General features: G+C 41.4%; 2 protein-coding genes across 4 annotated transcripts in view; one reads left to right on the top strand and one right to left on the bottom strand.

Moving 5' to 3' along the window:
- sppl3 (signal peptide peptidase 3) overlaps positions 1 to 22546 on the top strand; it is an 83591-nt gene that overhangs the window by 13030 nt on the left and 48015 nt on the right. The window contains exon 1 of one of the 3 annotated variants that reach the window (XM_086052810.1): positions 4733 to 4861. The exons of the other annotated variants lie outside the window; for them this stretch is intronic. Within the exon in view, the coding sequence (XP_085908936.1) occupies positions 4845 to 4861 (17 nt within the window). The 5' untranslated portion in view covers positions 4733 to 4844. Of the gene's footprint in view, positions 1 to 4732; positions 4862 to 22546 lie in introns of those variants that run through there. 3 annotated transcript variants of the gene reach the window in all.
- The window catches only part of gnaz (guanine nucleotide binding protein (G protein), alpha z polypeptide), a 31994-nt gene that overhangs the window by 9192 nt on the left and 256 nt on the right, over positions 1 to 22546 (bottom strand). Inside the window, exon 2 of the mRNA XM_086052814.1 lies at positions 1743 to 2989. Coding sequence (XP_085908940.1) covers positions 1743 to 2465 — 723 coding nt within the window. The 5' untranslated portion in view covers positions 2466 to 2989. The remainder of the gene's footprint in view (positions 1 to 1742; positions 2990 to 22546) is intronic.

Here is a 22546-nt window from a genome sequence, read left to right as displayed (position 1 = left end):
TGGGAATGGGTTGATGGCAACAAATGTTGTACAGTAATTATGGTGTGTTTTAAGTCATGCGTGATCTGGTGCATCAAAACTGAAACAATTTCATTCCAATGGAATGTTTCTTTATAAGCGGCTTTGAAGTTGAAAATGAGCACAGCAAGGTTTCGTGAAACTAAAACAGATTATTAGCAAAAATCATACATCAACACAAAGCGCTAGCGCTAAGTGCAGTCTGGGTGGAGTTGTCTTTCTTTTGGTATTTTTCGTAGACAGCCGCAGTTAGAAAGGGGCGTTAGTGCCGTTGTGGGAGTGAATACAGCTACTTGTTTCCAGGGCAGTGACAGTGGCTCCACTCATTCCCTTTAAACTGAGCGCAGGAGAGGTGCGCTGGAGTCAATGTAGAAGATCGAAGCGCACAAAGTATGAGGAACTGCAAGCAGACCTCCACTTGTGGATGATGTAATCACAGATCGCCGCTGTAAAGTGGGCACTTGGAGACCACCTTCCACCCCGATTGTTGTGTGTCATGTCTGTGACAATCCCCCACCAATGTAAAATATGCAGGTTAGTGGCCCTCGAGGACCAGAATTTAACACCTGTGCAGTAAGATCATAGGACTATTAAAACTATAGCTTCTTGCTCTCCAGCTAGCAGATTGTAAAGTTTGTTTTTTTTCTAGCACCTGTGAACTCCCAAAGAGATACAAGAGCCTTGCCAACCTGTTAAATCTCACAGGTAAAGCTTCACACGTGGTTCTGTGAACTCAATTAACACCATCCAGGATTTTTCTCTACGGACTCTATTTTTAACCTGAAAAAAAAAAAACTAAGTGATTCGTTCTAACTCATCTTTGTTCAACTTTTGCCTGCTGTATCCCACACATTATTAGATTACTCGAGTAACCACAAGGAACCACAAGCTAGTTTGGTAGTGTGTTACTTACTACGAAAGGCCTTTGGGTGCCGCCACAGGTGCCTTTTAGGAAAGAAAAAGTGCTTGTGGAATTATAAAAATAGCTGACCCCCTAGGTGATCCTGACCAAAAACTGAAATAGATTGCTGAGCTTCTATCAAAAAGGCAGTTAAACAAACATTAAAAACACAGCATACCAAAACAACTCAAGAAGGAAATAGATATACTATGGGTAGGAAATTGTTCAAATTCCAAAACTATGAGCAAGAGATAACGCAGAGATCTTTTTTTCAGTCAGAGACACTTTAAATAGCTTTGATTTTACTAGATTACATCAGAGCGGATGTATCTGCCCTGACACAAAGTGAAACTCCGGTGGCTTTCTGTGTTATAGAATTAAGTCAAGGAGATAACATGGTTTGATCATTTTATCATTGAGTAAAGTTTGCACAAGCACTGCAAACGGCTTGGAACGGTACTACTCTAACTAGCGCTAACAGCGGACTACAGCCTTAAACTGGAGAATACCAACAAATAGTAGCAAGTATGATAACTTAATAAATCATTATTAGATGCGTTTTTGTCTTCTTGTTCAAGCTGTATCATACAATTTATTTTGAAGCTACATACTTAAGCTTTATATTGTGATTGTGGGAACATATAATGTTCTTTGCAGAATAGGTGTGCATTCGTTTTTTCCTGTGTTCATGCTAGTCTTGCTGAGGAATTTGGATGTTGCTTGTTATCTTCTTACATATTCTGGATTCATGGATACTTTGACCTTCTTTTCATTATGATCTATGTCTGTCTGCGCGGGGAGCTTTCTAATTGATTTTTCTTACCGTCTGGTTGTCCTCGTAGAGTTTGAGGTCATAGCCACTCAGTTCAACACAGAAAATGATTGCGGTCACGCCCTCGAAACAATGGATCCACTTCTTTCTCTCTGATCGCTGTCCACCGACATCTACCATCTTGAAGGTGAGCTCCTTGAAGGTGAACTTGTTCTCTACGATGCCAGTGGTCATGTCACGGGATCGCAGAATGTCCTCCACTGTCGGGATATACTCGGGCGCAGAAATGCGGTCCAGGTCGTTTAGGTAGTAAGCAGTATTGTCCTCTAAGTGGTACTCGTTGGATCGCTGAAAGCACTCCTGGACCCCAGAGTCCGCCCAGAGGCGTTTCATGACTCCCAGCAACTCCGGAGTGATCTCTCCCTTGCTTTCAGCCGGCCCCGTGAGGGCAAAGAGCTGCACGGCGTCATACGCGCGATCAGGATTGTGAAAGTCAATCTTAAGGGTGGTCAGGGCACGGATGATGCGCGTGAGCGAGTCGATGGCGTTGTACAGGATAAGGGGCTTATACTCCTTGCAGGCCTCAAGGTTAAAGCCGCCGCTGTGAATGATTTTCATCTGCTTGACGATGGTACTCTTGCCAGAGTTGCTGGTGCCAAGCAGCAATAACTTGATCTCACGCCTCTGCCGCTGACTCTCCGACCGCAAGTGGCGGTCGATTCGCCGCGAGCGCCGAGCCGCTTCCTTCTCCTCCGAGCTCTGACGGCATCCCATGGTCCTCCACCACGTGGCGAGAGTAAAGGAACTCGTGCTGCCGCTTGACGGGTGAACTGATTGCAAAGAAGAATTGATGGCAGGTTTGGAGGAGGGCGAGGATTGTTGGGAGAAAAGGCAGGTGCTACGTCACAACAACCAACGGCAAGGAGAGCCTCCACTGAAATGAGTGAGTCAGGAGTGTTTCATTCTTCTTGCTCCGGGGCAGTCTGTTGAGTCCTGTGTGGGCAAAACCCAGACTTGTGGGATGCCCACACAGTGCCTTGCCCTGAGGTTCGACTGCCTGCTGAAGCCAAGGGAGATGGGGATCATAGCAGGGGCACTCCTTGAGGAAAAGCTTTGGAGGAAGGCAGACTACCTTCAGCTTATGTCAGTAGAGGAAGTGTTTGGGCTTGATGGGTGCAATCGGGAAAATGTTCACTCCATTCCCACATGGCTCCTGTGTTGCGTCCTCCCTGTCAGCCCACTGCGATCATCCACCCTAGACTGAGCTTTGGCTTCTCTGGCTTGCAGTTTTTCTAAATCTGGTAAAACACAACAGAGAAAAGATATGAATTTATACACCAGACACTGGTTCATCATCATGCATCTAATTATCTAAATGGGGAATGCTGTGTCTCTGTGTGAAAGCACACAGTCCCAGCATTGTTCCGCTCAACTAGATTCTGTGTAAAATCAAATTGTGGTTAGGGCAGCGATTTGGCCATTATGCAGGGCCTCTGTGTGTATCTATTTCTAAGTAAATAGAAATGGATGTGGATGTGCTCTAAAACATTCATTGGTTGGTGCCACAATTACCTACATCAGGCACAATCAAGGTCAAACATCCTATGTAAAAAAAGCGGTCTCAAAAAAGCAGCAATGCAGTTTTGCAAAATGAATATCTTTTTGAAAAAAAAAACGCATGTCTAGCTGTTTGCACTACAGCACTTCACTGCCTCTGGATGTTGTCTGCTGTTCTCAGACTGCAGTTCAGCGAAATGACGTTTGGTAAAATGCTTATTTACTGTCTCGAGGGAAAGTTGACAGGCTTAAGCCAGCAGGTGCCTCGCGCGCTTTAATGTCGCAATGAAGCCCTCTCTGCTTGCAGACATCTGTGAATTCATCCACCAGGTTATGCACTGCGATGAGTGGAAAAGTACAAATATTTTCAAGGGGATCTGGTTTCATATTGGTCCTTCGGGGTATGGATTAGTTGGGAGTTAGAGGTTTATGCCTTAAAAAATATTGAACCCTGATATGTTTTAGGATGTTAATAAAATTCTGTTTTGCTGGTGCAGGATGGCACACGGTAAATAGACACATAATGAGACAGGCTGTTCTGTGTTGGCGTAGTAACAAGCATACTTTGGCCTAGTTTTTCTGGCAATCTCAACTTTGCCGACCTATCAGATCGAAAAAGAGAGAAAGAGAGCATTTCTCTGAGCTTGGAAAGTGAGGTCTGGTCTTCAAAAAAGTGAGAGGACAAACGGAACAGAACAAAACCGCAACAAAGCATCCCGACACAAATGGAGAGACTAGTTTCCTGGCTTCAGGCACCTGACTACCCTCACTCAATGACACAGACAGGCAAGTTGGTTAATGGACAGATTCTCAGATGCTATGCATGAAGTCCCTTTTTTTTGTTCTTTTTTTTTTTGCACCAACTGCATTTCTGCACCCTTTGAAGTTCCACCACATAAGATAATTGTAAGGCCAAGACATAGCCAACAGTGCAAACAAGTAAAAAGGAAAAAGAAAATGTTGACGTCTATTAATGCCTCATTAAAAGTTTGAATAGTGCTGAACTAACAACAAAATGCTAACGTACATCTTTGCTGACACACATCCACTATATTGTAAATGATCCAATTCAGGTTGATTGGACAGCTTGGTGTGGAATAAATCTTAATTTATCATATGTGATAGCCAATCTTATTTACCTAACCTCCTTTTCTTTTTTTTCTTTTTTTTGTTTTTTTGTTTGTGTCTGTTAGTGTATGGCAAGAGGGCTCCACGTTTGACTTTCATGCAGCTGGAAAATAGTTCAAGTTGAACGTAGTAGAGTGAACCCCCAAGTCCAATGCCCTTGAGATCGTAAAGTTTTGTAAGTAGAGCAAAATAAAATGCAAAAGGTTGCCATGGATGATGTCACGCAAAACCTTGAGGGACCTCACAAGCCCTTAGTTCCGCATGTGGCAAAGGAATAACGTTTATTTATGTTTTTATTTTCCTTTTATCTTCTTTGTGACATTTATTTCAAAGGAAGGAGCGGTGCCATCAAGGACAAGCTTCCTGGAATGCATTCTGTTTCGACCTTACAGCAGTGATAGCGTCTGGTTAGAATAAATGTCTAACGAATGGCTGGTTGGTGAATGACAAAAGTTGAACGCATTCCATATGATGGCGACATTACAGTGAGTAAACAAACCTGTCTGGGTCAGTACTCATCAAGAACTATATTGTTATCTGCATTATAAAAGTAAAACAAATGGAGGTACAGTCGCTGGTTGTGTATCACTGAGGCTGACACACCTGGTACAATCATGCTAATGTACATTGGCTTTAAACAAAGCAGCCTCGATGAAAAAAAAATATATATAAATATATGTTATGAATGAAATCCAATCCATGATGTCGGAAGAAAAATGAAAGGCACCGGTTTTAGCCATCGTGTTGTGAGTTGATGAATGAGGCGTCACAGTCACAGGCTTGCATTTGATTTGGAATTCAATGAACTGTTCCAGTTAGCATTGACCTGCTGTAGGCCATGCAGTATGCATGCATGCAGTGGGAAAATATGGTAGTGCAGCAATAATTTCAGTGGAAAGTCTAAGGTTGAACGCAATCGGATTCATTCGTATTTTCAAATGATATAGTAAGAATTAATAAATTAATAATTAAGTGAAACTATAATATATGGAAATATTGATACCCCTGGCATCTCATTGCGTGCCCCCATGGGGGGCTGCCCCCTATTTGAGAAGGACTGCCTTAATGTAACTTCTTGTGTAATTTGTCTTCTCTCATGTTCTTCCTCCCTTTACAATCCTTGGAATATTATTTTACATGCTACATGTTCTGGAATAAGTGTTGAATAAATGCCACACAAAGCCAAAGAAAAATCCATAACACAGAGAATGAACCATTTGATTGTAAGTGAACTGTTTTTGCATTATTTATGCTGGCATCTCGCAAAATCGTGACATCACACATCAGGGCATCTTTTAGAATAACTTCACAAGACCGTCTCACAAAGCCAAAGAAAAAGCATGCTGAACTGAGCTTTCATGGTGTTTGCTGACATTTTGTGGGACATCGTGTGAGACACATTAACCGTTTGGAATACGTGAGGGAAAAGCGACACGCACAAGCTGGTGTCATCCTTCGATGCCTGTGATATGCACTGGAATCTCGCACGATACGCTGACGTCTCGTGTGGCGTCACGCAGGATAGATACATCTTTAATCATACATCTAAGGTTGCAAAAAGGCCGCAAATAGTCAAACCAAAAAAACTGAATTCATTCTTTCATTTATTTTTTCCTGACTGTTTACTTTTAGTTGTAATTTGTATGACTGCCGGGACATTGAACTAAAGTGTTAGTGTACTTTTGTGTTAGATAATATTTTGACCAGCTGGGTGGCAGAGGAAATAGGTGACATTTAGATGACTGTACTTCCTTTGTCTCTAGGTTTGGAGGCCCGCTCCAACATTGCTCGGCACCATCCGCCATACATCTTCACAATGGCAGGGTTATCCCTATTGCACTTGAGGATATTTGACAAGAAAGCCTTGCAGTGGGAGCACAGAGCAGGCACACATAGAAAAGCACTCACATGTCATTTAATCATAATCATTTGAATAGCTGGGAGCTTGCTTCTTGCTACTCGTTACACTCCACCTGACGGCATGTTTTTAATACGGGGTAGTGAAAGGTCTTTTTCCACTAATACCCCAAATCAACCTTTGAGACAAATACCGGGAATTTATGACCCAATCTTAAAGGGGGGAAATCAACCAAAATATATTTTTTCAAGAATATGTTCCCACTAGTTGAAACATTCTGAAGCATTCTGATTAATATTGTGTTTGTGGAATAAGAGTTAAGCAGCAAAATCCGCCCGTTTTAGGCATCTCAGGGTGCGGCCATTTTGTCATTTCTGTCAACTGAAAATGACTTCACAAATACTCAGGGCTTAGGTAACGACCAATCACGCCTCAGCTTCAGAAAACAGGTGAGCCATGATTGGTCGTTACCTGAGCTCTGAGTAGTTGTGATGTCGTATTCAGTCGACAAAAGTGACAAAATGGCCGCCCCCGGAGACGACTAAAAACGAGTGGATTCACTCTAATTCCATAAATGCAATATTTATCAGTATGCCTTGTTTCAACTAGTGTGTTTGCATAGAACATATTCTTAAAAAGACATGTTTGGGTTGACTTCCCTTCTAATACTGTATATCATATTAGATTTAAAACCTTTGTAGTAGATGACAATACCAATAAGAGTATGTAATTATTCAATTTATTCAGGATTCCTGAAGCCATGCGAGAGAAGTCTGGCTTCCTAAGTGAGACGAGGCGCTGCTGGAGGGACATTATTAATGTATGTGATGAACGAGCAATGCATTAGCGAGGTGATCAATGCGCTCGCTACGCTTGTCTCCTACGTTATGCGGCCACCACAAGGTGACACATAAGCTTGTTTAGTATAAACACAGCCGACTGGCTTTTCCTGAAGGGATAATGGGGAATTCCAATGAGGGAAACGTTGAGCAGGGATTCGCGCGACAGCAGATAAGCTCATGTAAGTGACAAATATTTTTTCACAAAGACGTATGTACATGCTACAGACACCACAGTCGGGCAGTCGAGTGAAGGTGACTTTCAGGGTTCTGTGATGATCGCTACGGTGGGGCCCTTATGAAAGGTCCACGGGCGTTAGTGCCTCATTCAAAGGCATGTGAATTTGAATGTCTGCAGCCAGTGCTATTGACAGTTTAAACACGCTGTTACCTGCGGCTGAGCAGCAGTCAACAAGGAATGTGGAGCTTAATTTCAGCCCGTTTCATTCCAATAAATCACAATTTGATTTCTTTCCAAGGGCTGTTTATTGAATGTTGCTGTTCGTTATGCTTAGCCGGCGAGTGACAAAACAGCCCCTCTAATCAGGAGCCGACAAACACAACCACCATAAATACCAGCGTAGCTTTTCAATGTTTTCGAATGGAGCAAATACATCAGATTAAAGCTGCAACCAGTGATAACTCAACCTTCGCACCCCCGTTTCATCTTCGAAATGATCATCAAGCTTTAATGTCACTGCGCCAACATTAGATGGCTTAGCCATGGAAGTTTTGCAATTTAGCGGCGCACTAAATTCATTACAGCTGTCTAGGATAGCCGCTTCCAATTGGAGCTTATTTTGGTTTTGTTTCGTTGACAAAGTATGGGCGCAGGGATTTGCCTAAAATGGCTACTTCAAACCGAAAGGGCCAACCTCATGACCGATCACTGAATTTCGTGTTGATCAGTGAGACTGGTGTCGGCAGGCAAATTTTTTATCTAACTTTCTACTGGGCTCCAAGTGGAGTTTAGGAGGTCATCTTGCAGATCCCTAAAATACATACATTTTCACCAGCATACACACACTTGTAAAAATAGATTTTCTGGCGTTTTACCAATTCCCAAAAGGCAACTCATTTAATAGAAGAAGAATAAAAACAGCTATTCCAGTTGTATAAAATGATAATTGCAGATGTGGCTATAAAGAATCTGTTGAAAACGTTTTGGAACCCTCACTTGGCGTCTATTCTCATGCATCTGCAATCTTGTAACCTGCTCAACTTTCTGTAAAATCACATGCTTGCCAAGGACTGATGGACCAAGGATAAAAACTGACATTGACGGGAATTGACACTAAATCTCCTCACTAATTTGTGTAGAATTAAAAAATTGTGAAACCTTTAATGGGAAATAGAAATTCACAGACAGAGAGATATGTGATGTGCTGTTTGCAACTCATATAGTTATTGCTCTGCACCAATTGCACGCTGGAATCTGGGACAAAAACAGCAAACAGTCAATTTCATGGTCTCAGCTGGGCAATGATTGATCACTGTCATTCCGGATTGTGGAACAGACATTGTCAAATTTTAACTGTGTCATGCGATGCCTTTGAGAAAGAAGTGGCATGCCTTATTTTGCAACTAATGAGCACAATTTATGCCTTACTGTGTACGTCTCATAGGAACAAAACTTAAAGCACTCCCAACCTAGACATCCTGCTTTGCCGCGTGATGAGTCAGAGCTGTATGTTGGTCCCACTTTACATCACAATTAGAGTAGATATAGGACAGACAATGTGATTTCTGCAGTTTCCGACAGTTTGTGTAACTTAATGATAGTCTTACATTTTGATTCTTTTCATTTTGATGTCCCCTACCACTACTCAAGCGTTATTGTTGTGTAGTCCATTTGTTGTGTAGTTGTCTAGTTTATTGTGTTTAGAACATCACATTAAAACATTATACTCATTGGCCTTTTCTTCTTCAGAAATCCATTTCAGATTTCTAAATTTCCAAATCTTCTTTCGGGGCCCATTTTTTTGGGGTCACCCCGTATATAGTCAATGCGGTCCCCTTTAAGAAAACCTGCAAACAAACACACGAGACAGGCGGGGCGTGTTTCTGTCAGTCGTCAACAAAGCGGGTGTCCGTTCGAGACGGACTGAGAGGTACGTCGGTACTTGACCTGGTTAGTGACGATTAAACTGACGGATGAAAAACCACTTCCGTCCATTATTATTCCATCTTTTTTTTTTTTTCTGTCTTTTGTAAAACAGTACAATCAAATGAAACACAGTAATTATGACAATGATTGAGCATGCCCTCTTGTGTGGCAGCAGCATGACAACACGGCACGCTCTTTGTAACATTGGAATGTTATTAGTGACTATTTGTATGAAAAACACTTCTTGGCCATAAATATAAAACAATAAAATGAAAAACAGTGAGCACAGCAGTAGCTGAGCTTTCCTCTTTGTGCTGCATGAAAACATTCTTACGCTGCTGTGCAAACTAGTTCATTACACGATGTTGGTGACCTCTAAATTGAAAAGTATGTCGATACCATCATAAACTGAGGATCCATGTATCTGTTATTATCCTGTATCGTTATAATGTTAGACATTACTGATACAATTTTGGTAATATTTGATCCGCTACCTCTCAGTAACACACTTTAGAATATACTTTAACTTTGTGGTGACCAGACAATCAAACACTTCCTGTTTGAGTGGGTACAGATCACGGACGTAACAATTGTGACAAATACAGTGGATTTAAAATTTCTATACAGCACTGTTCAAATGCCAGGTTTTAATGATATAACAAATGACAGAGCTGGGCAGTTTACTGAAAATTGAACGCCCGTTATTCGTCATCCGTCTGCAGCGTGGGTTCCATTCCGTCGGCCGTCATTTGCCTTTTTTTTCCCATTGGGAAATAGTACCCGTCTATAGGCCGGTCCGCCTCTAGTTTTAAACGGCCGTCCGTCGGCGAGTCCGACTAAACTTTCACTAGTGTAATAAATCTATTTATTGATTTATTGATTATTTTTATTTTTTAATTTGTCTTTATCTTTCATTTTCCTTTAACATTTTTAAAGTGTTTCTTTACTTTTTTCTGCTCTTCCTGTCTACATGACTATTTGTTCTCCCTATTTTTTTTTTTTTTTTTGCCTCTTTGTTCTTATTGCTGCTGGAAATGCAAATTTCCCAGAGGGAGTCATCCCAAAAGGATCAATAAAGTCAAGTCTAAGTCTAAGTCTTGTGTTCAGAATTGTGACTGTAACCAATCACATTCAAGTTAAATTAGCATCAGCATACACCTGCTACCATTTAAAAATCCTCTAATTGACTGCAAACAAAGTTCAGATGTTCTAGTTGGCTTTTGCTGATGTTTTGGTAGTCACATCCTATAGCATAGGCCATGGACCCCAGAGGGCTTCGACAGCATCATAGGGATTTCATTGTTCAAAATCATCCGTCAGGAGAAGGGTGCAAACGAGTTTCCAGGGCATTGGCCATCATAAAATGGAGAAAATATGACACAACACACAGACGTTCTTCCAAAATTCATGAAACCATAAGAAGAAAACTGTTTAAGGAGGCTGCCAAAAAGACCAAATGCAATATTGAAGGAGCTACTAGTAAGTACTATCTCCCATCTTATTCATATGTCTGGACCTTGGGGTAGGGTAGCAAGGTGGAAGCCTTATCTCACAAAGAAAAAGCAAACACGCCCGAAATCCCGACACCTGAAAACGCATGTGGGGAAAATGTGTTATTGTCAAGTGAACATCAAGGTTGAACTTTTTGGCCGTAAATTCCAAAAGATGTGTTTTTTTTGCTAGCCGCCGATTGCCGATCCCCGGTCTAACAATATGCCTAAAGCCTTGAAATATTGTATATCCACCGAAAGCCTCCGGTGCTTGAAATGTATCCCACCAATCGTCGCGCAGCTTTTGGAAAAGCCCCACGACAACTTTTTACTCACAAGCTTGCTGGCTAACAGGCTTCTGGACTGGTGACAGTGTCATCCAATACTTCACCACTTTGCTTGGAGTTGTGTGTGGGTTGACATAATAGACGCACTTCAGGAAAAGTTAACCGCACACATTATTCAGCCTGTGGCCCACCCTGACATTTGAGCACATACTCTGTGCTAGTTATTAGCCCACAATGGTAGCCTGAATAACTGCACGCTGTAGTGGTAAAAATGGGCCAAGTTATTATTACTAAGTAACTTTTGTGCCAGATAGCCACTGATGGAATAAAGGCGCTCAGTACTTATATAGGGACTGAGTCTGACTCATGCCAGAAAGCCCAAGTACGTGACTGGGCTTCGTTTTAGCTACACCCAAAAAATTAGAACAACTAAGCTAAAATTGTATCTATTATTTTAACAAAATTTGCAGATGCGCCGTCAGGCAGAGCAGGAACAGCCAGTGTGGCATAGCGCATCTACCAAATTTACAACCACGCTGAACTAGACCATTGCCCCTACACGAAAATGACGATGCACCCAATTTTACGCCAAGTGCAGACTACTTTCTGTTACCAAATTGTCTGATGAGTCTAGGGTGATGCACCTCCGTGTGGAGGGATGGCCACAAACACGCTGGACTAGATTGACCTGGCGCAAAAATGAAGTTACACCCATTTTTACATCGAGTGCACGGGTGCCAGTCAACTAAAATAGGGCCCTATATTTCAACATTTCAGTACTAAATTGTTTTCAGTCTTGGCACATTTTTTCTTCAGTTATCCTCAAACATATATATTGTAATTGATTTTGAAATAAATCTATCAATTTACTTTACAGGGTCTTGAAAGGAAAGTAGGCCTAGCCTATTAAGGTTAAGAATCATTTAGAATCTTTCGATCAGGAATAGTGTTGTCATGTTGTCAATGTATTAAAGATTAATGTCATACTGTGGCATTCTGCATTGATTATTTTTTAATAACTCAAATGTAATGCAGAAGTAGTATGACACCCTACAACTCAAATCTGTGAGTGTTGTAATATAGCTAACAAAGTACTTTCAAGTGACTAAAACTTAGAATATAGTGTATATTATATTTAACTTGCCCAACACAGGCCAGGATTTGTTTAGCAGTAGTGTGTAAGTACCCTCCAATGGGAGATAAAACTTTAGTGATCAAATATTTCTGTGAAAAGGCAAACTCGTGAGGGGTTGTTATGGTGGATTATATTGTTCATTTATTTTGAAAGCTTCTTTAATCAACAGATTCATTCATGGTTGATAATCGCAGCAAATCAAAGTGCTTTGCCTAATGTTAGTCTTGGCTGGATTTGCTTTCTGTACAAAATGCATTGTAGTGTAAGTAAATGACAACTGTTTCTTTTTTAGTTCTTGGGGAAAGTACCTTTTTATTGTGAAATACTGTGCCATATCTGTTAGAAACACATCACACAAATGTTTTAGGCTGATACCACCTAAAGTCAGTTCCTCCAGGATTTCGCAAAAAATCCCATGAAATCGCACTTTCCCGCAACTATGTTTGAACACCGGAACTTTCCCGCAACAGCTACGTTTTAAAAATGAACATGTCACATACGTTTTGCCTGAAATGGCTCTGTGAGTGTCCTACTGGAAATAGTAGCGGTAGCTGAATTCACGAAGAAGAAAATCCCTACGTCATATCCTGTTTTCGACGATGGCGAACGTTGACGGCATAGAAACGTTGAGCAGGGAAAACGCTAAGCATTTACTAACTAAAAACACGGCATAGGACCATGTAAACCAATTCCCAGACCTCCTGCACGAAAGCAGGGGTAAACTGTTTTGTTCTAAATGCAGTGTAATGATAGATTATAAAAGAAAATCATCCATTGACAAGCACTTGACGACTGTATCGTTCCAATTACAGGTGAAAAGTTTTGAAAGAAACGTGAACTCTCTACAAATACTCACGGAGGAGATGGAAATCGAGGTGTCTTGGCAGCACAGAACGAATTAATCAGGCATTTTAGACCACAAAAATTATTTTAAAAATGCCCCCGAAATCCTGGAGGGACTGGAAAGTGGAATTTAGCCACGAAGCCTGATCTTGAGTATTACAACAATCATTTTATTGTATACTTGCAAATTTTACCACTTGGGGCCCTGTTTTTCTAGACAGCCACCCATGTGTTTGGCATAAAAAGTGGAACATCTTCATTTTTGTGCTGAGACAAGTTTGGTTTAGCGTGTGTGTGAATTTGGTAGACCGTGCTACGCCTCGATAGGCATTCCGCCATCTGGCAATTTGGTGACCAAAATTAGACTACATTTCAGGCCACGCAAAAGTTGGAGCGCAGATGAGGGGCAGACAGATGTATGACATAATGTATGCATGGTTGTGTGTGTGTGCGTATGTGTGTGTGTATGCTGCACAGTATTGGAAAAACATATACCGTATGTACCTAAAGGAATGGCATTTTTATTATCTAATGACAAAAATATTTTTTGTCATGCGGAAAAATAAGCAGGCTCAATGTATTTCTCCCTAATTAATTGTGATAACTTACATTTGTTTTATATATATTTTTTTAAGTTATATAGTGTTAGTAATAATACCCCTAGATCCCGTTTGTCTATTGGATGGTGATCTCAATTTAAGCTTCCATCTGATTGTTCATAGCAGATAAAAGCATACAATTCCATGTGAAACTTTTTGCACGTCTTTGCGATACGCATATTGCACAAGCCATTATAGCGAGGATGATATTTTGTTGATATACTGTGCAGCCCTATACTGTATATGTATGGTGTGTAGCATAAAAGAAAAAATTGGTCTCTGTATCGATATGGGGCAGCAGAAAGTTAGCGGTTATCTGTATCGGTGGGAAAAAAAACAGTTTTCATTGAAATGTTCATTGTTGTTCAGTTGGAATGGTGAATACAGCTCTTTTATTTGTATACGTTTCACAAGGTGTCAATGTACTTAGTGTTGTATCCGTTATGCAACGCTGAAGGCAGACTTCAGCGACGAATGCCTGCGTACCGTGCGCACATGTGAGGATGCAACTCATTCATTATGGAAAACAATCAAGGGCAGTGTTCTCGCTTTTCTTCTTTTCTCGGCGATGGGATGGTGGTGGCAGGGGCGAGCTCTCTTTTTGCGATAAATGCCCTGTTTAACGTTGTTGACGCTCAGTGGCTGTGTTCCCTTTTTGCCAATCTAGTGGTTCACATTGAGTCACAAGGCCAGCCAGTGTTGACAATGGCATGTTTGTGCACAGGCTACGAGCAGGCGGTCAGATGTGAAAGGATAAGAATGGCACAAGGTGGACGCCCGTTTGCCCACTGAATGTCTGCTTTGCTGTGGACCACAAAACATACAAATTCAGGGTATCCACGGTTTATGACACCAAGGCAACATAACCAAAATTTATAGGTAAATCAGAATGTGCTGTAGTCTGTCACTCATAGTTAAGTCATAATTGCGGTTACTATTTGTATGAAGAACAATTTTAGGTCCTAAATATAATACATGCAATTGAGTCCTTGAATTCTTCAGGTGTTAACATTGATTTGGGTCATGACAGATAAGATATGCTAACTCTGCAGCAGAAAATAGTCACTTTCAGCTTCCTTCAAACCCAAGACATTTTGGGCATTTTTGATCTTTGCAGCCTCGGATTCCATTGCAGCACCTAATTTAACAGCCCTTTTCAAAAATGACAACTTGTTTTTACTGCTTGTATTGTGTTCATTATACATGTGTGCCTTATCTTCGTAACCACAAAACAAAATTATTGGAATACATCAGGAAATTCAGAATTGAATGATAGTGATGATTTTTGGGAGTAAATTACATATTGAAAGTGGCACAAAACATGCTTGATGTTGCACAAGCTTTCCTCTCTTGATCTCGGTTCACATTATGAAGGGACTAACCCTGGCCAGTGTTAGCTTTTTCTTCCAATTTCTGTCCCTTTTATTGCACCACCAAAAGATATATTAAGGATGCAATGGAGATCCATTACTAAGGTGGCAATGCAACTTGAATTTGTACATAAGTCGGAACGTACGCTAACGCAGCAGCCAAGTCAAAATTACAGTATATAATTGCATGTAAGACTTTGCAAACTAAATCATTACGCTGTTCGAAACCTTGACCCCGCCATTCATTAGTACTGACATAAACCAAGGACTGCAGTTTCATGTGACTCCTTAGAAGAGCCCAGTTCAGCAAGCATAACATAATTTCCATCTGTTTATCTTTTGCTTTTTCTTTGTCTTATTTGCAACGCGTACTGCAAATGATAGAATAAGTATTGATTTATGCGTGACTTCACAAAAGATCTGAACAGACCCCAAAACAGCTCAGTTCAGTGAGCATTTACATTTTTTTGCTTCTTATGGCCTTTTTTTTGAAACACTTATTTCAAACAAATGACCAGTGTCAACAAGTTGTGTTTAGAGAAGAACGTGACAGTAGAAGAAGAAGAATATACAACCAAAGTTAAGGACTCACATTTGAAGCAATTTGACTCCAGCTTCACTAAATGCATCACCAATTGTTGTTCGATTAAGGTTCAGTGTTTTTTTTTTGTTTTTTTTCAAGTTTACAGTTAAAACTGGTTAACTATTTTTTCAAAAGTGACCATAATTTTCAATGCTCGAGTTGCATCCGTGCTGTAACTTTTGGAATGGTCATGGTCGTTAAAGTTCAGACTGAGCGTTTTATTGTTTTTTATGTTGTACTATAAACAGTGGTGAGTTACTGATGGTGGTTCATTTGTTTGACCTCTGTGCAGGCAGCATGGGTTCAGTTTCCACTCAGTGGCAGTGTGAATGCGCATGTGCATCGTTCTCTGCCTCTGTATGTGACCTGTGATTGACTGGTGACCAGTCTAGAGCAGAGACTGCCTTTCTCCCAACATCAGCTGGGATAGGCTCCGCACCTCATGATAAGTGGAGCGGAGAATGAATGAATTGATGAAACAGTGGTTCATTTATTTTTGTACTTGTATGACCATTTTGTTGATTTATTTTTTCCTGAAAATGGAGGGTTAAAAAGGCAATTTGACCCTCCAACGGGTTGTGTTTGACGTATGTAAGCCCCCTATATAGAGATCATACAGTTTTATGTGTCTACGAGTAACTGAAAACAATCCACACACACATACGTACAATTAACTGTGGTCATTGCACGGCAACATCTCTCACCCGCGGGTTGCAGGCGATAGCACTCCCTCACAAACCACCAACAGCAATAGCCCTCCTCCCCTTTCCTCTCCACTGCCTCCTTGTTGTCATATGACAACTGTTATGTGTGTGCAGTGGAAGACAAAGTTGGTCTGTTTGTCCCCCTCAATCTACCCTCTCACATTTGAGTGCTGCAAGTGAAGGCCCGTTCACTTGATGGCCTTCAGAGGGGGAACAGACGGGCTCCTGTATGTGGTCACGGGCATAGTTGAGCGAAAGAGAGGGAGGTGAAAGGAGAAAGAAAGAAGCGAGTCGAGCAAATGTTGTTTTATACAACAAAGGACAACACAGACTCTCACTGAGCCCCACCCTAAATTTGGATTTCGTTCAACACGGACCAAGTTATTAGTCGTTTTTATGTCACCGGCTGCACAGGAGAGTAATAGAATCGCCTCCCAAAGACGCTTTGTCCTATTACCTGGGAAGAATTAAAACTCCCAAATAAACACCAGTGCCGAAGCAGCTGAATGAGATCATTGTCTTATTTGAAGACAAAGAGTGAAAGAGCAGCTGGAAGAGATGCGGCACATGTGTTTCTGCATAAATAGCTAAGTGTCATTGTTGAGCTTCTTGCGTCTGATCCGAAGAATTTAGAATTAGAATTCCATACTAAATGGAATGACATTTTTAGTTTATTCAATAAGTCCTACATTCTCTGACATATACCGTAAGAGTTCAAGGGTTCCTCGGTGTGCGACAGAGGTTTGTTCCAACTGCAGCGACATAACCCACATTTGTAGGTAAGTCGAAACACGCCACATGGTCTATTATTAACCTAGAATTTCAGTAAATATTTATATGAAAAACACCTCTAAACCACAAATATTAAAAACTCCAATGACAGACATTAAATACTGTGCTGTAGTAGCTGAGCATGCCTTCTTGTATTGCGTTGCAGCCTAACACTAACCTACGTAAATACAGTTGTAAAGTCACCTCGTGTATTCAAGGTGCGACATTTGCCTATTTGCAAGGTTTTGGGGGAACCTCTCTATTTTTTTTCTGAAAATGTTGCCCATTTGCTATTTTTGTACTCAGGCCAAAGCTGTGTCTCAAAAATGTTGTTTTGGCGCCATCAGGTGGCATCTTGGTGCCTAGCAACTATGTTGAACTGAGGAGAGGAGCTTCCTTTAGTCAAGTCGTAGCTGCCTAAACAGTGCACACTGAAAAAAAGTGCTTTGCTGCCAACTTTTGAAATCTATTGACACCCTTTTTTTATATGGGTGTCAATTACTGGTGGATTTTCATTAGTCGCAGCAGGGTCACTCCCTATCCTCAACGAATAGCAGGGCTTCGCATGCATGTGTGAAAAACACTTGGCCATGAATCTGAAAAAGTCAAATGAATGTAAGTACAGCGGTAACAGAGCATGCCTTTGTGTGGAACCTAACATAGCTTGATTCTTATGCCACTGGACAAACTGATTCATTAAACATCATTTGTAACATCAACATTTTGTATGTTGGCACTAAACTGAGCACCTCCTGTTGTAGGAATCAGAGTGACACTAATATCCCCAGTTTATTAACTCTGCCCATGCCAACCATAAAAAACAGAGAACCAATTGAGTGCCAGACAATTTAGAGGCTTCTGAATGATCTTTCAAGGCTCACAGAATATTGTGTTTTACAGTACGACTACGTAAACACAGACATTACCAAATGAATGATTAAGCTCTCTTCTTTCATCACAAAAAGTTTGTTTCTACCATATTCCATGTTTTAGTCATCAGCAGTAAAACATGCTTCACATGTTTCACCCAAATCACCAATTTTGGATCCAAAAACGCAGAAAACAAGCTTTTTGTGAAAAGATATATTTTATGCACAACAGTGACTATATGTGATCATTTTGATTTAGTGACGCCTAAAACATCCAAACAGTAATTTTCTTGGATAAAATACCAACAATGAAAATGTGCTTTTCATGGCAAAATCCATCCATCCATCCACTATCTATACCGCTTCTCCTCACAAGGGTCGCGGGGCATGCTGGAGCCTATCCCAGCTGTCTTTGGGCAGTAGACGGGGGACACCCCGAACTGGTTGCCAGCCAATCACAGGGCACACAGAGACAAACATCCGCACTCACAATCACACCTAGGGCCAATTTTAGAGTATCCAATCAACTTACCATGCATGTTTTTGGAATGTGGGAGGAAACCGGAGTGCCCGGAGAAAACCCACGCAGGCACGGGGAGAACATGCAAACTCCACACAGGGAGGCCGGAGCCGGGATCGAACCCACGACCTCTGAACTGTGAGGCGGACGTGCTAACCAGTCGACCACCGTGCCGCCCTCATGGCAAAATAATGTTTTAAAAATAGTCACCAGTGTAACAATTAAACTTTACAAACTATTTCCATGTTATTTAGTGCTGGGTAGTAGTAGTAGTATTTAATAATGTGTGCACGCATCGTGCCATGCGTGTGTATCTTTGTGTATTTGCTTGCGTATTTATGTTCATCTCTTGGCTCAGGGGTAGAATGGTTGTAACCATGTCAAAGTGTCCTTGACCAAGATACTGAACCCCCAGTTGCTCCTGATGCTGTGTCATCAGTAGGTGTATGAGAAATCAGTGTGAAGCGAAAGTGAAAGACCATTTACCATCACTTCTACTTCTAAATGTCTGTCCTCTTTCCTCTCTTTCGAGACTCTTTGTAGTAAATTTAACTTGACAACCACTTTGATGAATCACACACAACTTAATGGTCAAATCAGAGTTGGCCAAGACCTTTCTCTGTCCATTCCCATACAAAATGGAAAAACACAACAGTTGCCGTTTCTGGCACTCCCTGTTCAGATTCCCGTTGACGACATTTCACGTCATTGGCGCCCAAATAGTTAGCATCAAATCAAGGACAAATTAGCAGCACCGTTGAAGATACCACACGAGTGGAACTAATACTGAAGTGAAACTTGTCCCAACCCTGAAAGGGGTAACCATTTTAGCAGTTTTCAGCACTTGACTTGCGCTAACTTGGTTGTGTAACAATGCCACAGGGGCCCTGGTGTCTCCAGTGCACGGGCAACTGGGCGTGCACCTTCACAGTTTTGTTGTCCCTTTTAAATCAAGTCTGTCCCCAGCCATTATGTCACCCACTGGACTTGAATGAAGCAAGTAACAAAAGAGTTGGAAGGAGGTCAGCTCAGCATAGGTTTTTGTCACAGTTGCTCTCATTTTATACGCATACAACTCATTTAACTGTCAGCATACTGTGGCAACAAGAGCAAGCATTTGCCATTGGCACAGTTGTGAAGGAGGCCTCGTGTTTCATTTATGTGCCTTGTGTTTGTCTAATTGAGGAATTTGCATCTGGACTTACTGAAACCATTCAATCAAAATTCTTCTTTTGGCCAACTTCTTGAGATTCTTTAAGTATTTGTTAAAATTCCACTCAAGAGAGCTCCAGATTAGCCTTTGTTTGCTTGTGTTCAGAATAATAGAAGTGTGGGTCTTTTAGGTTTTATTTTTATATTAAAATGCAAACAAGAAAAATGAATCCGTTTGTTAGTGCTTTAGATAAAGTGAAAGAAAAAGCAATTCCAGCCTGTTCAAATAAATAGAAGCTTTTCTGTGAATCAAAAAACAGTAATTGTGTACAGTATATGACTTTTTCTGAGAATTGTTTCACATCTGTATTGCATGGAGTTGAGCGCCTTCCGGTGCATATAAAGTGGTGTTCCAACCAAACACCAATTTAGAGCGAAAAAACAAAAACAAAGAAAAACTGCCAAAGAGGTTTAAATTTGCCAAAGAAAATGTTGGCTGGCCTAAAGATAAAAGTGGTACATACATTTTATGGACTGATGAAAGAAAGCTTATTCTTATGGGTCTAGGGTCTGCAGACATATCTTTCAGATGAATACTTGTACTGAATAATACAATTGAGTTTCAATTTTGACATAAAGGCATCCATTTGGAATTTTGCCTCATTCATCAGTGCAGCATCTGGGCCAAATCCCATTTTCAAAATGGCCGTGCTCATGAACCCAGGCTTAAGACTGTAAGTAAGTAGTGCTTTAGCTTGGGTGCCTGTGCATTTTCATGTTAGTATAATTGAATGTTAGTCATCATCTTTATGACATATTGATAGATTTTATGGGGGTTTGGAATAAACTAAAATCTGAAGAAAAATCTGAAAACAAATGATATTTAAAAAAAAATCCCCACAATTTAATTGCAGCCATAAAACTTCAAATCACTGTTCTGCAAAATGACAAAACCAATTGGAGGGAGTGGAGGTTGAAGTCGGTTGACGGAAGCGCGTTTAAAATGATAGACAGACAGACTGATAGGCGATTACTATTCATACTTATTGGTCCGGCTTGAAAAAAAGGCGGATAGACAGACAGCGGAAGGGTACCCAGTCTGCAGACGGATGACAATAAACGGACCGGCACATTTTAATAAAATGCCCATCTCTGTAGAACATATGATTGGAAAGAAAATATTTGGGTTGACTTGCGATTTACATTTTTCCATTTGATCGTTGTATATTTTATGGCCAAACAAACATTTGTTGTGATATTTACAGGTGTTAGGTTAACCAAACAACACCACGTTAATGATAAGAAATGAAAGTAATAAGAAATGTCATTACATTTTCATTTTTCCATATGTTCTGATTTGGAGTTCTATGCAGTGTCCCCAATGCATTTGCATGGAAATAAAAGCTATTGTAAGGATTTTGAGCTCTACTCACTTTACACACGGCTATTGTACTGTATATCAACTTGGACCTCATCCATCTTTTCCCGCTCCATCAGACATTACGAGTGAAAAAGTAAACTGTTTAGTGGAGCGATGCCACTCAGATGTTACTGCAGCTTGCAAGGCTGATTAGAGCTTTTGTCACAGTGAGCTTGACCTTGGTCGGCCTCCTGTTTGGTTCCTAGCAGTGACGAGACTGTGCGCAAACAGGTGGAAATATGGGAATATACACACGGCATTACTTCCCACGGTGTTTCCCGCCCCCGCTAATTGGTGGCACAGAAAGTCCGAAAGCTTCAAATAACACACGTAGCCTTCTCCCATCTTGTTTGTGAAAGCACCTCATTGCTACATCGCTAATGTTATTCGGACATATTGAACTAATCAAATGGGAGTGTCTAGTGAGATGCATCTCAGCAAATGATGAGTTACACATTTTGGATAACAAACCTGGCTGGAAAGCTATAAAATCCGACTTGTAAAAAGCCTTGAACAGGGACTTGATTAAGAACAGCCACCCATAAAAGCCCATGTGTCAGACCGAGACTGATCAATATTCCTATCTCTTCTCGTCGTTCTCAGACAAGCCCAAACCACACAACAATAGGAGCATTTAAGCAAGCTAATCTTCCTGATCCATTTTGAGAAGCACAGTAGACTTTACCCTCCATTTTTGCCTTAATTCCAAGACGTTTGAGGCCCATCTGTGTACGTTGTCACGATAAGCTGCCGGCATTCCGATAAGAACAGCTTTTTTTGTTTTCGACATGCAAGTCTGTCCATATCGTCTTTTTTCCTTCTTTCTTTCTGCAGCATCACAACCTCCGCCCCTCTGCCCCATCTGCCTCCTTACTGTTAACCCACCGCCGCCGCCGCCGCCGCTGCCACCACCCCAGGCCCCTCCACCTCTCAGCTGCAATGGTTCCCTCCCTGTCTCTCAGGCATGGAGCACAAGCGCACAGTAGAAAATAGATGATTATTAGATTTACTACATACAAAAGGCTGCTGAGACTTCCTTTTTGTCACAATCCATAGATCAACTCAACGATGATCAATGGCGATTTAACGCGGGCGCAAAGCGGCGGTCGGCGCCAATCCCGCACCGCTCCCACAATCCGCCCCGTCGCCTCCAAAGCAACACTCAAGAAGAATTGTGTCCCCTTCCGACTGTACATTGCCATCATCGCCAGCGTCTTCCGAAGCCAACACCTGATCATGTGGCGCTTCTACTCTTCCCCTATTTCCAAGCCCAGTGGCCTGGACAGACACACACACACACACTTGTCATACATAAGCTAACTGTCAGAATTTAGCACTTGGATGTAGCAGAAGCATCCTTAAGGACGGTGGATGCTCTTCGGTGATGAGTCAAATAGCAAGGATATGATAGCACTGTCCACTGTCACACAGCTAGCAGGGTGGAGGAGGTGGCCGGACAAACTGGTTGCCTTGGTGTCGTCTCCGAACATCACCTTGCCTGTTTTGTGCGGGAAAACGCACCCAAAACACACGCAGGTGCCCCGCATTTGTCCTACCGTGTCCCAAAACAGGCCTTGCAATGGAGCTCATGAAAAGAAAGAAAAACAGCAATCTGAGGAGTAG

This window comes from Filicampus tigris, chromosome 15 (genome assembly GCF_054856515.1).
Source record: "Filicampus tigris isolate MCC_2025a chromosome 15, RoL_Ftig_1.0, whole genome shotgun sequence".
Classification (NCBI taxonomy): Eukaryota; Metazoa; Chordata; class Actinopteri; order Syngnathiformes; family Syngnathidae; genus Filicampus; species Filicampus tigris.
The sequence above is the reverse complement of the archived record's forward strand: the minus strand, read 5'-3'. Positions and strand labels throughout refer to the sequence as shown.